The sequence below is a fragment of the Myxocyprinus asiaticus genome, chromosome 22 (genome assembly GCF_019703515.2).
Source record: "Myxocyprinus asiaticus isolate MX2 ecotype Aquarium Trade chromosome 22, UBuf_Myxa_2, whole genome shotgun sequence".
NCBI classification, from domain to species: Eukaryota; Metazoa; Chordata; class Actinopteri; order Cypriniformes; family Catostomidae; genus Myxocyprinus; species Myxocyprinus asiaticus.
In genome coordinates this window covers 3,283,924-3,299,121 of record NC_059365.1, presented here as the reverse complement: position 1 = coordinate 3,299,121, position 15,198 = coordinate 3,283,924, and the positions used below count along the sequence as shown (strand labels likewise).

General features: G+C 35.7%; 1 protein-coding gene across 3 annotated transcripts in view; it reads left to right on the top strand.

Annotated features, from left to right (window-relative positions):
- The first annotated feature begins 2,105 nt into the window (after positions 1–2,105).
- The window catches only part of LOC127412661 (dedicator of cytokinesis protein 2-like), a 149,913-nt gene continuing 136,820 nt past the window's right edge, over positions 2,106–15,198 (top strand). The window contains exons 1-11 of one of the 3 annotated variants that reach the window (XM_051649205.1): positions 2,106–2,269; positions 4,731–4,814; positions 4,920–4,960; positions 5,084–5,139; positions 8,215–8,311; positions 8,582–8,662; positions 8,843–8,994; positions 11,407–11,542; positions 13,953–14,110; positions 14,431–14,512; positions 14,876–15,011. In XM_051649205.1, the coding sequence (XP_051505165.1) occupies positions 2,227–2,269; positions 4,731–4,814; positions 4,920–4,960; positions 5,084–5,139; positions 8,215–8,311; positions 8,582–8,662; positions 8,843–8,994; positions 11,407–11,542; positions 13,953–14,110; positions 14,431–14,512; positions 14,876–15,011 (1,066 nt within the window). In that variant the 5' untranslated portion in view covers positions 2,106–2,226. The remainder of the gene's footprint in view (positions 2,270–4,730; positions 4,815–4,919; positions 4,961–5,083; positions 5,140–8,214; positions 8,312–8,581; positions 8,663–8,842; positions 8,995–11,406; positions 11,543–13,952; positions 14,111–14,430; positions 14,513–14,875; positions 15,012–15,198) is intronic. The other 2 variants (XM_051649206.1, XM_051649207.1) reach the window with 2 other exon arrangements.

The window sequence follows — 15,198 nt, the reverse complement described above, 5'->3', positions numbered from 1 at the left end:
ATGCTGAGTGAAACACGTTAACGTGAGAACTTGTTTTTAGTCGATCACATATTGTACTCGTACTCATAAAAATGCTCCGATACTGTCTGACGTATGATTGTCATTACGTAAACATTCAGCGGAAAAATTTAAATCATGATGAACTTATTTTGGGTTGTTTCTTGCCAAAACCTATCCTATGTCTTCAGAAGACTTGGAATATGATGAACGAGTCGCGTGGACTACATTAATAATACTTTTTGGTCCTTTTTTTAAGATTTAAAGTTAGTCACTATACAACAATGGTTCAATCATGCATCTGTCGATGTTTATATATTTTTTTATCAACGCTGAAAATAATTTAGTATGAAATACCTTCCAATTGCGTGACTGTGAATCTGTCATGATCAGACATAAAACCGTAGACCCCCTTCGTTGTACGAGTTGGTATCACTCAACTAGTGTTGCAATCTCCCTCTCGCATAGACGGCGGTGTCACATGGTATCTGTTACTTTTCTCTGCATTGGCCAGGATGGGCCAATTACTGTCGTTTATTATTAGTGAATGAGTTTTATCTAGAATGATTTTTAAAAATGCTTTTATAGATAGGATCACAGGTATGAATCCTTGCAATTATCAGTTTTTGTTAAAAATAACTATCCAGTGTAAAATGTCTCCAAAGGGACATAAAATGTTCTGAGATTTAAATGCGGATGCATGGAGGATTTGGTTTCAGAGCGTCAAGCGCCCCCTGCAGGAATAAAATTTTATGTTCTCACTAGACACAGTCAGTGGCTGACAACATGTGCAATTTCGGTCTGTAGGTCTGTAACCCACACAAAACTTTCATATGAATTTATAAAACATGAAATATATCACATGAGTCATATGTGGAGTCAGTGAAGATTTTAAAGGCATTCATACAAATTATCTTTTTTTTTTTTTTTTTTCAGGGTGAGGTAACAGACAAGCATTTTAGATGAGCAGGTAAGTGTTGTAATTTTCCGAAACATTAACCCTAATGCATTTTCTGAATGTTTGATATGATACACAGTATATACATATTTAAGAGTATGTATTTAAGTTATTATGCACTGTGTAATGTGTTGTAATGAAACATTACAACATGATTTGTTCAAACCAAATCTGTGCCATTGCTATCCACTGGCATTGTATTGAAAAGGTGGACCATGATATTTATTACATATCTCCTTTTGTGTTCCACATTAAAAAAAAGGTCTGTAAAAAGCTTTCTTGTCATTTTCCTAAGGTCACAATCTAATGAAAAATCTTTAACCGATTAAAATGAATTGCTAGACTTGCTAAGTTCATATCCTTGATGTTAACTGTGTCATGAAAACACACATTCAGAGCTCAATACTTCTTCCCCAGTCATAAAACAACATTTATAACAAATAAAATAAAAAAAGACTCATTCTGATAATTTGTGACCACGTTTACATGTATAGGATACTTTAATATTATACTATTAGTAAAGTTAGCGCAGTAAAATGCCAAATCTTATGCTTTTTCTGTGTCTGTGTAGCACCTACAGCTCTGCATATCCTTCTGTTAAATCTTAACATTAGACACGTGTAGCTGAAGTTTATGTTTAATAAGGTTTCTGATCATTATTGTCTTATATTAACAGATTAAGCGGCACATTCCAGAGCAGATTTTTGTGTGAATTTGTCACAGTTTAATGCAGCTTTACAAAGGGGCTGTTATTGAAACATTTGGGAGTTAAAAACAACAGTATATCTGACTTGACCGTAAACTCGCAAGTCATTTCACATGTGAAGGGAGCGTTTCTTAAAGGTGCAACACCACTAGAAAATCCTGATTAATAATAAGTCTTGGAGAGAGGGTGGAAAATGGTCATGAAAAACTAAAATATTACATTATACAAACACCATATGTGGATATCAGGGAAAATTAAATAATAAAAAAGTCTAAAATGTGATCTGTGAGCTTTAGTCATAATAGCACACAGACACGTTGAAAGTTCTGTTGCTTAATGTCTGACGATTAAATGCTGTGGCAAAAAGTGAGTGCAAAAGAGGAAGAGGAAGAGCAGACAGACAGAAAGAAGGAGGAGCGATTTATTCTAGTTGTTTCTCACACCATCACCCAAAAAAAACAAAAAGAAGGTAGAGGTAGAGCAAAAGACAGGAACTTAGACATTCAGAAAGAAAAAGGAGACAGAGAGAGGAGCAAAACACACAGAAAATATTTCTAGTTCAGTCATGGCTCCCTGGACTAGAACTAGCTCTGAAAGATATGGAGTTGGTGAGTTTTACTTTTCTTTTGTGTGCTTATGTTTTATGTGTGTGCATCACTTGTGAAGACATTTTTTTAAAAAGGCCCTCAAAGCGGGTGCATATCATGGCTCCATCCATTTCCTATATCTCCGGATGTGGGCACAGACGAATCAGTCAAGCCCGACAGTCACTGGCGTAAAATGATTTTTAGAGTTTTATCATTTAGTGTTTGTATGACTTAAATTCTGCAATATTCAGATTAATGCCATTATGATGGCACCGTTATGGTGCAAACAGCTTTACCTCTGCAGAAGGGAATGAAAACAGGGTAGCTAAGACTGAGAATAACCAAACCCCTAACATTAACCGAATTATGAATTACTTTGTTTCTGTGCAGAATTAGTGTCTGTGGTGCCACTGGAGAGATGTAGCTTGTTTAGGTTTATGTGATATTTTATAACATAAATGCAACATTGATATTCATACAATCAACATCCAAACTTACGTGAAGGCCTAACTGTCAGAGATGCATTTCGTGCTAATGGGGCAAAAGTCACAAAACATGTACTGAAATTCAATGGGGAAAATGAATTAGGTTTTGCCTAAAGAAAATAAAGCTTATTTTCATGTCAGTTATGCACATTTCCTCTTAAACTTATTTTGTTTTATTTATTTTTTGTGCAATTCCCATTATTCTCAATGGGGATTTTATTAACTAATCATCACTATACTTTTTTTTGTTGTTGCTGTAAATGACTGTAATGCAATGATTTTTTTTGTTTGTTTATTATTTAAAGCACAACAAAAAATACTACCATCATGTATAAATAAATACTTTACAATTTAAATAATATATGAAACTCACAAAAAGAATGGATGGGGGAATCGTCATTAAAGTCATGAAGTCTAAATGCAATAAATAAATAAATAAATAGAACACATAATATTCTTAAAAATAAGCTTTATTATCATTATGCAATATATATATATATATATATATATATATATATATATATATTTATTCCTGTTGGATTTTGGGTTGAAACATGACCTGGACATTTTCTTGACAGGTTAAATTCACAAGAAACTAATTTCATAACAAATAATAATAATAATAAAAAAGAAAAGCTGATATAATTTCTAAAATGAAGTTGAAGCTATTTGTGTAGAGTTATTGTAAGCTTACCTGCAGTTATGCATGTATGTTTATATAAATATTAAATATATGTTATGTTGTTATATAGCTATTATATAAGTAACTATTATATAACTAATACAGTATAAGTAAATCTGTATATACAATTACAATATTTAATTCTGTGTACAACTATGCTATCATAGCATTTCACTTGCACTACCTCTGAGATGGATGATTTTAGTGATATATGGTGCAGTCAGCAGGTTTCTCTCACTAGTGCACTGCAAAGCATTGCTTACCACAGTATTATGAATCAATTATAAAGTATAAGCTGTATGATCACATAATGCATACACATGCATAAACATTGCTTATTTAATTTTCTTTAATGTATAAATATGTATTCTGATGTGATGAAGCTGATGGTGGTGTGTCTGTGTGTGTGTGTTTATGTGTTTATGTGTGTGTGTGTGTGGTGTTTCACAGGAAGTTACTGTTGGAGGAAGTAGGCCAATGATGTAGTTGCAGAAATAAAGTGTGTGTGAGTGTGTGTGTGTGTGTGTGTGTGTGGGTTTGGGAGGTTTATGAGGACATTTTTTAGGTTACAAACTGGTAATTACAAGGGTATTATGCTATAAATGTGGTTTATGAGGATATTTATAGTGTCCCCATAATTCAAATCGCTTAAAAAACATACTAAACGATGTTTTATTTGAACATGAAAAATGCTGAAAGTTTTTGTGAGGGTTAGGTTTAGGTGTAGGGTTAGGGGATTGAATCTATAGTTTGTACAGTATAGAAATTATTATGACTATGGAGAGTCCTCATGAGGATAGCTAAACCAACATGTGAGTGAGTGAGTGAGTGAGTGAGTGAATGAGTGAGTGTGTGTGTGTGTGTGTGTGTGTGTGTGTGTGTGTGTGTGTGTGCAATGTCATTATCAGAGTCTGTTAGCAAGCATCCCTATATTATTGCTTTTATTTAAGGGTTAAACCCATAGGACAGAAAAAACGTAAATGAGACTCTTTCTCCTAGAAAGCAGTTAGATTAAATGTATAGCAAATAGCTAATTTTGCTCACGTTTATTGCTCTTATTCTAGTAATTTTGCATATGCTTCCTCTAGAGTTTCAGAAGAGATCTCAACAATATCTCAAACTGTGCTCAGATTTGCCAAGATACCAAAGTCTTTAATCAAAAGTCATTTCTCAACAGACTCTTCCAAGACCAAATGATCTGAGCTTTGCAGTCCACATTGATTTAGGATCAGAGTGAAATAACCAATGGATTTAACTACATTTTAATGTTGTTCATATCTTCTCTGTCTATCTCTCCCTTTCCTTTTCTCTAAAGTTAAGTGGAATTTCACAGCAAAAGCAGACAAGCAGTTGTCTCTGGCTATTGGGGACACAGTGCACATACAGGAGTCATGCGAAGGTGAGGCATACTGCAATACTGAAGACCTTGTAATGAAGAAAATAACTTAATAACAGAAAATATCATAAACTGCATGGAATTTAAAGAGGACTGTTATTGTTCCAGGATGGTATAAAGGATACCTGACCAAGAACAAAGAGAGAAAAGTAAGCAAAATATGTTTATTTCATAGTGTTTATACAAGCCCAGACAGTTTTGTTCCTGAATATCTGACCTGAACTTCCTCTAGTATCTATCTGATTATTTCAAACTATGTTCCTTTATCTAAGGGTGCATTTCCTGCCAGCTTTATAGAGCTAAAGGAAGTCATCATCGAGAAGAGAGGGTGAGTATCTATCAATCCAACCATCTGTCTGTTTGTCTGTCTGGACATTTGAAAATATAGTTCTATACATTAATACATCTATTTACAGGTCTAGCTAGACATTTAGATGTCTATCAAGACATTTATCTAGAAATGTAGACATATATTTAGATATTATGTCTATCTAGACATTTAGACATCTATTTTTTTCTAGACATATATCTGGAAATGTAGATGTCTATCTAGACATTTAGATGCATAGATAGATAATTATACATCTATCTTTTTTAGACATTTATCAAGACATTTAGACCTCTATCTAGACATTTAAACATCTATCTTGACATATTGATGTCTAGCTAGACATTTAGACATATATCTTTTCTAGGCATCTATCTAGACATTTAGAGATCTATCTTTTCTAGACATCTATCTAGACATTTAGACATCTAATTTTTTAGACATATATCTGGAAATATAGATGTCTTTCTAGACATTTAGATGTCTAGATTGACAATTAGATATCTATCTTTTCTAGACATTTATGTAGACATTTAGACCTCTATCTAGACATTTACACATCTATCTTGACATACTGATGTCTATCTAGACATTTAGACATCTATCTAGACATCCAGACGTTCATCTAGGCATCTATCTAGACATTTAGACATCTGTATTTTCTAGACATCTATCTAGACATTTAAATGTCTATGTAGACATTTAGACGTCTATCTAGATATTTAGATGTTTAGCTAGACATTTAGACATCTGTCTTATTTAGATATCTATCTAGACATTAAGGCATCTATCTAGACATCTATCTAGACATTTAGACAGCTATCTTATCTAGACATCTAGACATGTGCCTTATTTAGACATCTATCTAGACATTTAGACTTCTAGCTAGATCTTTTTAGACATCTATCTGGACATTTATTTAGACATTTAGACATTTAGATGTCTAGCCAGACCTTTAGACATCTATCTTTTCTACAAATCTATGGACATTTAGACATCTATTTAGACATCTAACTTTTTAGACATCTATCTGGACATTTAGACATCTAGATAGACAATTAGACATCTATCTTGACATTTTGACGTCAAGTTAGACATTTAGACATCTGCCTTTTCTAGACATCTATCTAGACCCTTAGACATCTATCTAGACATTTTGATGTCTGTCTATACATTTAGACATCTATCTAGATCTTTAGACATCTAGCCAGACTTTTAAACATCTATCTTTTCTAGAAATCTATCTGGGCATTTAGAAATCTATTTAGACATCTAATTTTTTAGCCTTCAGTCTACACCCTTAGACATCTCTCTAGACATTTAGACATCTATCTAGACATTTAGATGTTCATCTAGATGTCTGTCTGGACATTTAGACATCTGTCTTTTCTAGACATCTATCTAGACCCTTAGACATCTATCTAGACATTTTGATGTCTGTCTATACATTTAGACATCTATCTAGATCTTTAGACATCTAGCCAGACTTTTAAACATCTATCTTTTCTAGAAATCTATCTGGGCATTTAGACATCTATTTAGACATCTACTTAGACATCTATCTAGACATTTAGACATCTATCTAGACATTTAGATGTTCATCTAGATGTCTGTCTGGACATTTAGACATCTGTCTTTTCTAGACATCTATCTAGACCCTTAGACATCTATCTAGATATTTAGACGTCTTGCCAGACTTTTAGACATCTATCTTTTCTAAAATTCTATCTGGGCATTTAGACATCTATTTAGACATCTAATTTTTTAGCCTTCAGTCTACACCCTTAGACATCTATCTAGACATTTAGACATCTATCTAGACATTTAGATGTTCATCTAGATGTCTGTCTGGACATTTAGACATCTGTCTTTTCTAGACATCTATCTAGACCCTTAGACATCTATCTAGATATTTAGATGTCTAGCCAGACTTCTAGACATCTATCTTTTCTAGAAATCTATCTGGGCATTTAGACATCTATTTAGACATCTAATTTTTTAGCCTTCAGTCTACACCCTTAGACATCTATCTAGACATTTAGATATCTATCTAGACATTTAGATGTTCATCTAGATGTCTGTCTGGACATTTAGACATCTGTCTTTTCTAGACATCTGTCTAGACTATTAGACATCTATCTAGACATTTTGGTGTCTATTTATATATTTAGACATCTATCTAGATATTTAGATGTCTAGACAGACTTTTAGACATCTGTCTTTTCTAGAAATCGATACTGACATTTAGACATCTATTTAGACATCACATTTTTTAGACTTCTATCTGCACATTTAGATGTCTATATAGACATTTAGACATCCATCTTTTCTAGACATCTATCTGGACATTAAGACATATATCTATACATTTATTCATCTATCTAAATATTTAGACATCTAGTTAGACATTTAGACATCTATCTTTTCTAGGCATATATCTGGACATTTAAACATCTGTCCAGACATTTAGACATCTATCTAGACATTTAGACATTCATCTAGACGTCTGTCTAGAGATTTAGACATGTGTCTTTTCTAGACATCTATCCAGACCTTAGACATCTATCTAGATATTTAGATGTTTAGCTAGTCATTTAGACATGTATCTTTTCTAGACATCTATCTGGACATTTATACATCTATCTAAACTTTAAGACATCTATCTTGAACTTTAGATGTTCATCTAGATGTCTATCTAGACATTAAAACATCTGTCTTTTTTAGACATATATCTAGACCCTTAGACATCTATCTAGATATTTAGAGATCTAGCTAGACATTTACACATCTATCTTTTCTAGACATCTCTCTGGACATTTAGAAGTCCATCTGGACATTAAGACATCTATCTAGACATCTATCTAGACATTTAAACGTTCATCTAGACATCTATCTAGACATTTAGATGTCTTTCTACACATTTATCTACCTAGACTTCTATCTATCTACAGTGTCTAGACATCCATCCATCCTTCTCTGTCTTTTCTCTCTCTCTCTCTCTCTCTCTCTCTCTCTCTCTCTCTCTCTCTCTCTCTCTCTCTCTCTCTCTCTCTCTCTTTCTCTCTCTCATTGTAGAGATGAAGAGGTCATAACCTCTGTTGAGATGCCCCTGGTTAAGGAGGTCACCACCACATTGAGGGAATGGGGCAGCATCTGGAAGCAACTCTTTATGGTAAGGATTTGAACTTTGGATATGTTAAAAATAACAAGGTACAGTCCCATACTACACATAGTATGTTAGCAGTGACTATCCTGTTTTCATAGAATACTAGGATGTGCTACTATGTACATTTGTCTAAAGCACACTTTACAACCAGAACACACAGTGTGAGATTCTATATTCCACAATACAGTGCTTTCGAATTTGACCTTCCATTTCCAGTGTGATGAATAATTCAGAAACTATATAAACCATTTTTTTAACATCTCTTTTTCTGATCAGACTGCCAAAATGTACTATGGTTTTTACAAAAATAACAATATTAATTCGAAGATGATAACTGGACTGCACATATTTATGGAGGTAAATTATTAAATATTTACATGTGACAACTGACAGTAACATACTACTGTTTGAAGCATTTGTTGTTGTAATCTGCATATTGTTTGATTCCAAGCATGTGTACGTGTCATTCAGGTTCTCTCTCTTCCTTAACGTAAATCCTTAACTTCTGACCAAACAGTGCTTGTCTTTCTGCTTTAGCAGGCCAATAAGAAGGAGCGTTTCAGTCAGGTCCAGAGGCTGATGTGGGATCTAATGGAGTGGCGCTCACAGCTTCTCTCTGGCACGTTGCCAAACGATGAGTTTAAGGAGCTCAAACAGAAAATCACGTCAAAGATCGACTACGGAAATAAGTAACTTTTTCACTTGTCTTTTCCATTTGTGTCCATGTCTGTTTGTCAACCAAGGTGTTTGTCTGCATTTTTGGAGTCTTGCACTTACAAAAAAATACCATGTTTTCTACATGATTCCATGGTGATACCATGTTGCTTTGGTATTATTTTTATGGCATTCTTTGATGTGCTTTGGAGTTCCATGTAAATACCCTGCTTTATGAATGTAGTAATCCTATAATACCATGGTATTACCATCTACTACCATATACTGTGAATTTAAAATACTGTCAATTACTCATCCTCATTTAATTCCAAACCACCTATTATATTTCTATCGTCTATGAAACACAACAGGAGATGTTTGGCAGGACGTCTGAGTAGCTGTTTTCCGAACAATGAAAGTGGATGTGATTTTTAATTCCTAGTTTCAAAGAGACTAGCGTGACACTCCTGTTCTACCCGCTCCGTACGGGACTCGAACTGGCGTCTCCGGCATGGGAGGTGGGTGTGCTAACAAGGAGGCTAAAGGCTACAGCCTTTAGCATCAGTCGCTAGTGCACCTCTTGAGGTCAGGAGAGTGAGGTTTATACACATTGCACAGCTATCTTATCAGCTGGCCACCGTTATACTCACTCCCATAAACCTCACTCCCATCTGGGTCACGGCACCATTGTGACGCTCCTGTTCTAACAGCTCAGTATGGGACTCGAACCGGCGTCTCCAGCATGGGAGGCGGATGCGCTGACAAGGAGGCTAAAGGCTACAGCCCCTAGCGTCAGTTGCTAGTGCACCTCTTGAGGTTAGGAGAGTGAGGTTAATACACATTACACAGCTATCTATCAGCTGGCCACCGTTACACTAGCATCATGAAAGAAGTACATATGTCTCGCTTATATTATCCATATGCGCTATTTCAAATGTTCTGAAGCCATATGATAGCTTTATGTGAAGAACAGACTGAAATTTAAGTTGTTATTCACTAATTATCTTCCCCTCCTCGGTAGCTAAAATGTTTTTTTGTGTTCAGTTGAAAACATTCAGATGTGTTGCGACAGGTCATGTGACATGCGAGGATCAGAGGTGTTTACCGTCAATGATGTGAAAACTGGTACGATGCTTCTTAAAGCACAACTTTTGAATTGAACAAAAATGTCAATGAGATTTGTGGAGGGGAAGATTTTGGGTGAATAATGGTTTAAATATCGTTATCGACTTGAAATTTGTGGTACATTTATGGTACTTTTATAGTGCTTTTGTTTTGGAGATTTACATAAATCACAATAAATATATATTTTTTTATTTAAAGCTGCACTACGTAACTTTGTGCTCTCTAGCGACATCAGTGGTTGAAAGTTAAAATTGCAAGCAATTTACAGAAGAACACTTTACGTCAGTCGTGTTTCAGCACTGTTCTTCTGGAGGATGAATCTCATGATTTCAGGTTACCTGGACATCGCCTGTGTGTGATCATGACTGGAGATATTCAGAGCCGGAGTCATAACGTGCTGTTTTCATGTTGTTATTATGTTATACGATTAAACATTTAAAACTGAAAGTAATATTTTTATACTATATTGTCCAGACTCAGTTATTACAATACTACATCTATGCAATGCACACAATAACACCATAAACTAAAAACATAAAACGAGGATTCAATAATGATGGGAATAAAATATACTTTATTAAACGTAAAAATAATATGCTTAAAGATGCAATATAACAGTTACAAGAAGTCATTTTCAGAAGTCATACATATTAAACGTCACCGTAACTTCACCAGACAAAGTAGATACATCACGATCGGTTAACACACGAGTACTGTTCAATTCATACAAGCATGACAAGCAACATAAGCTTCAACAACCCTACCAGAAAACATATCCAAGCATTATAGCAGGTAAACAACTTCACCAAACGGATAACAGATAAACATCCATCTAGACTGCTGTGATGCTGTCCTGAACTGTGTGAGTGTTACTGAACTGAGTTAAACAGTGTAGTTAGTTTCTCCAGCCGGGACATGAGACAGCCGGCACTTCTTTCCTGTGTGTGCAGACATGATGTAATGACGCAGGGATGAATGTCATAAGCCAGTGATTTTGTGCCAAATCCGACCCGACAGCTCAAAATACAAATCATTTTTATAGGTTTACCATAGTGAATTGGGGTAAGGTAAGGACATTGTTTTGAACACTGATTGTTTATGTCCTCAATCAATAATGGCAATTTGTTCATTTTTAACCAAAAAATCTTACATAGTGCAGCTTTAAAAAAGCAAGATAAGATCTGTTGTGTTTCACGGAAGTTTGGAACAACATGAGGGTGAGTAAATGATGACTGAATTTTCATTTTTGGGCGAACTATTCCTTTAAACCTGAATCAAATTAACCCATGTCATCCGTGGTTTCTTTCTGTTTCTCTCTGAAGGATCTTAGAGTTGGATGTGGTAGTTCGGGATTTCAATGGGAATATTTTAGACCCTGAGCGAGCCAGTGTAATCAGTCTCTTCAGAGCACACGAGGATGCTACAGTGAAGATCACAGAACGAATTAAAGAGGAACAGGTTTTATTTCACTTTCATTTAATGGTTTGAAGACTAACCCAGAGAATAAAACCACAGAGACTTTCTCACATGTTCTATAGTGCATTAGAGAGCAAGAGATGGTTGTTTTAATTAAAAAAAAAAAAAAAATGTGGATGCTCAGCATTACTGAACAAGCTAAAGTAATTAGCTCCTGGGACTCTCCCGTTCCTCAGTGGAATTCTGCTCTATTTCTGAACTCATTATACATGTAGAGTAAATATCCTCTTTTAATTCTACTGAAATAACTTAGGCTATTTAGCTTAAGTGAGGTGGATCAAACTTAACACAACTTCATTGGGCTAATTAGTGGTGTTTGCTAAGGCAAGAAGCACTATTACAATTGTTCATAGTTAGAGTTAGGGATTTGAACAAACATATAATCCTTAATATGAATGATACCTCATAATGTGCAGTCTGTTGAGGAGAGGTGTATAATTATGAGTTTTGCCTGGTGCACTATAAAACAAGTGGAAAAATCCCACAGACTTACGATGAAGAAGGGATCCGTCCGTGTCATATGTAGAGATCAGAATATCATACAGACTTGGGGTGGACTCTTTTGACTTGGATCAGAAAGCATTAGTGCTGATTCGCACTAATACTAAAGTTGAAACCTTTGGTTTGGCACTACGTATGGGCAGATTAATTCTTGATTTCCATTGGTAAAACTGAGGGCTGCTGTGGAGTTCAGCAGACTGTGTCCCACATGCTTGAATATCTACATATATCAAACAGTGTGTAACGGAGCTTTCAGTTACTTTACGACTTATACTGGGCCTGCTTTTAAATACACATGTCAGCATTTTGAACACATTTATAGGAAAACAAATTACATTATTTGCAGTTTATTGTATGGATCTATGTTTTCAAATGGATGAATATTTAGGCGGGGCTCTGCCTTACCTAACCATGTAGACAAGCCGCACCTGATCTAAACCACACAGAACATCTTAGCAACTACAGAGCAATGCCCTGGCAATCACTTAGAACACTCTAGAAACCTCATAGAAACACGCTTAAAAAACATTTACAAAACCTTAGCAACTGTTAGCAACATTAGCCCTGGCTAGTGCTGCATGATTTGGACAAAAAGTTGTATTGCCATTCTTTTGAAAAATATTGCGATTTGAACTGAAATATAATATATAATATAATATACATAAACAATAGCAACACGCTAAAAAACACTAACAACTAACAACACTTTAGCAACTGCATAACAATGCCCAGGCAACAACCTAGAACACTCTAGCAACCACATAGCAACATGCTAAACACCACTTAGAACACTTTAGTAACATCTTGGCAATCACCAAATCATCCTAGCAATGACCTGGCAACCACACAGAACACCTCAGCAATAGCAACATGCTTAAAACCACTTTCAACACTTTAACTACTGCATAGCAACACCCTGGCAACCATTCAGAACACCCCTGCAACTGCATAGCAACACACTAAAAATGACTTACAACACTTTAGCAGCTGTGTAGCAATGCCCTGGCAACAACCCAGAACACACTAGCAACCCCATAGCAACACTTACAACACTTTAACAACTGCATAGCAACACCCTGGTGATCACCCGGAACATCCTAGTAATCACATAACAAGATGCTAAAAACTACTAAGAGCTCACAAGCAATCACATAGCAAAGCCCTGGCAACCAGCAAGAACATCCTAGCAACCGCATAACAAGATGCAAAAAACCACTAAGAACACCCTAACAACCACATAGCAATGACTGGCAACCACTCAGAGTACCTCAGCAATAGCAACACACTAAAAACCGCTTTCAACACTTTAGCTACTGCATAGCAACACGCTGGCAATCATTCAGAACACCCTAGCAACTGCATAGCAACATGCTAAAAACCACTTACATCACTTTACCAGCTGCATAGCAACACCATGGTGATCACCCAGAATACATTACCAACAGCATAGCAACAGACTAAAACCCACTAAGAGCACCCTAGCAACCACATTGCAATGCCCTTGCAACCACCCAAAACATCCAAGCAACCATATAACAAGATGCTAAAAACCACTAAGAACACCCTAGTAACCACATAACAATGTCCTTGCAACCACCCAGAACACCCTAGCAACTGCATAGCAACACGCTAGAAACCACTTACAACACTTTAGCAACTGCAGAGTAACATCCTGGCAATCACCTAGAACACCCTAGTAACTGCATAGCAACATGCTATAAACCACTCAGAACATCTTAGCAACTGCATAGCAACACCTTGGCAACCACCCACAACACCCTAACATTGTGGCAGTGAGTTTTGCATGGGTAAATACCACTCAAATTTTGTTATAAATATGTAAAAATATACTTAATAATAATTCCTGTCTCTTCTCTTCTGCTCTGTGCAGTCCAACGTTCAAATGGACCATTCCGGAGTATCCGCTCGGATCCAGTCTTCCCCAACGCACAGTCTCTACGTTTTCGTGCGGAATTTCGTGTGTCGTATCGGAGAGGATTCTGAACTCTTTATGTCTCTGTATGACCCCATCAAACAGACTAATATCAGGTAAAACATCATGCCACTCTCACTGATTCTGTACTCTAAGATGAGTTTGCCATTTATTCTTAAAAGGATAGTTCAACCAAAATTATTTACTCACCCTAATGTTGTTTCAAACTTGTTATTCCAGACTTTTTTCTTCGATTAAATACAAAATGAGATGTTTCGTAGAACATAAGCCTCAGTCACCATTAACTTCCATTGCATCTTTTTCCACACAATAAAAGTGAATGGTGACTGAGACATCTCTTTTGAGAGTGAGTAAATGATGACAGAATGTTCATTTTTGAGTCAACTAACTCTTTAATCTCTCCCTTTCTTTGCAGTGAGAATTATTTGGTGCGATGGGGTGATAAAGGTTTGCCGAAAGACATTGAAATGCTCAACAGTCTGAAGGTGGTTTTTACAGTAAGTCGATATTAAAATGAGACCACTGATATAAACTTTTATTTTTTCTTATAAACTGTTCTCTCTTATTTAATTTGATAAAATAAACATCATTCAGCATGTCTGAGTGCCTTGTGTCTTAAACAAAGTTTGTTATAAAATTATCTGGATGGTTTTTGGTTGCATTTGATGCATTTAAAATTATTTTTGCTCCACGCTTTCGAAAGAAGAATGGTTTAATTTAGCTTCTTTCTCTCTCTCTCTCTCTCTCTCTCTCTCTCTCTCTCTCACACTCTCTCTCTCTCTCTCTCACACTCTCTCTCTCTCTCTCTCTCTCTCTCACACTTTCTCTCTCTCTCTCACTCTCTCTCTCTCTCTCTGTAGGATCTAGGGAATAAAGACTTGAGTAGAGAGAAAATCTATCTGATCTGTCAGATTGTACGTGTTGGCCGGATGGATCTAAAAGATGCTAATCATAAGAAATGTACGGGGGGTTTGAGAAGACCATTTGGTGTCGCAGGTAACAAGACTGTGCCATTTCAAATTCTGGAATATGTTATGATGAACTTTACTATACATTAGTAAGTAAACTATACCTTTAAAACATAGAGTAGCCATCATAGTTTGTCTCAACATGTCTCATGTTTGACACTTAAAAGAAACCGAACATTACACTGTATAAATTATGCACCAGCTGTAAGGTGCAT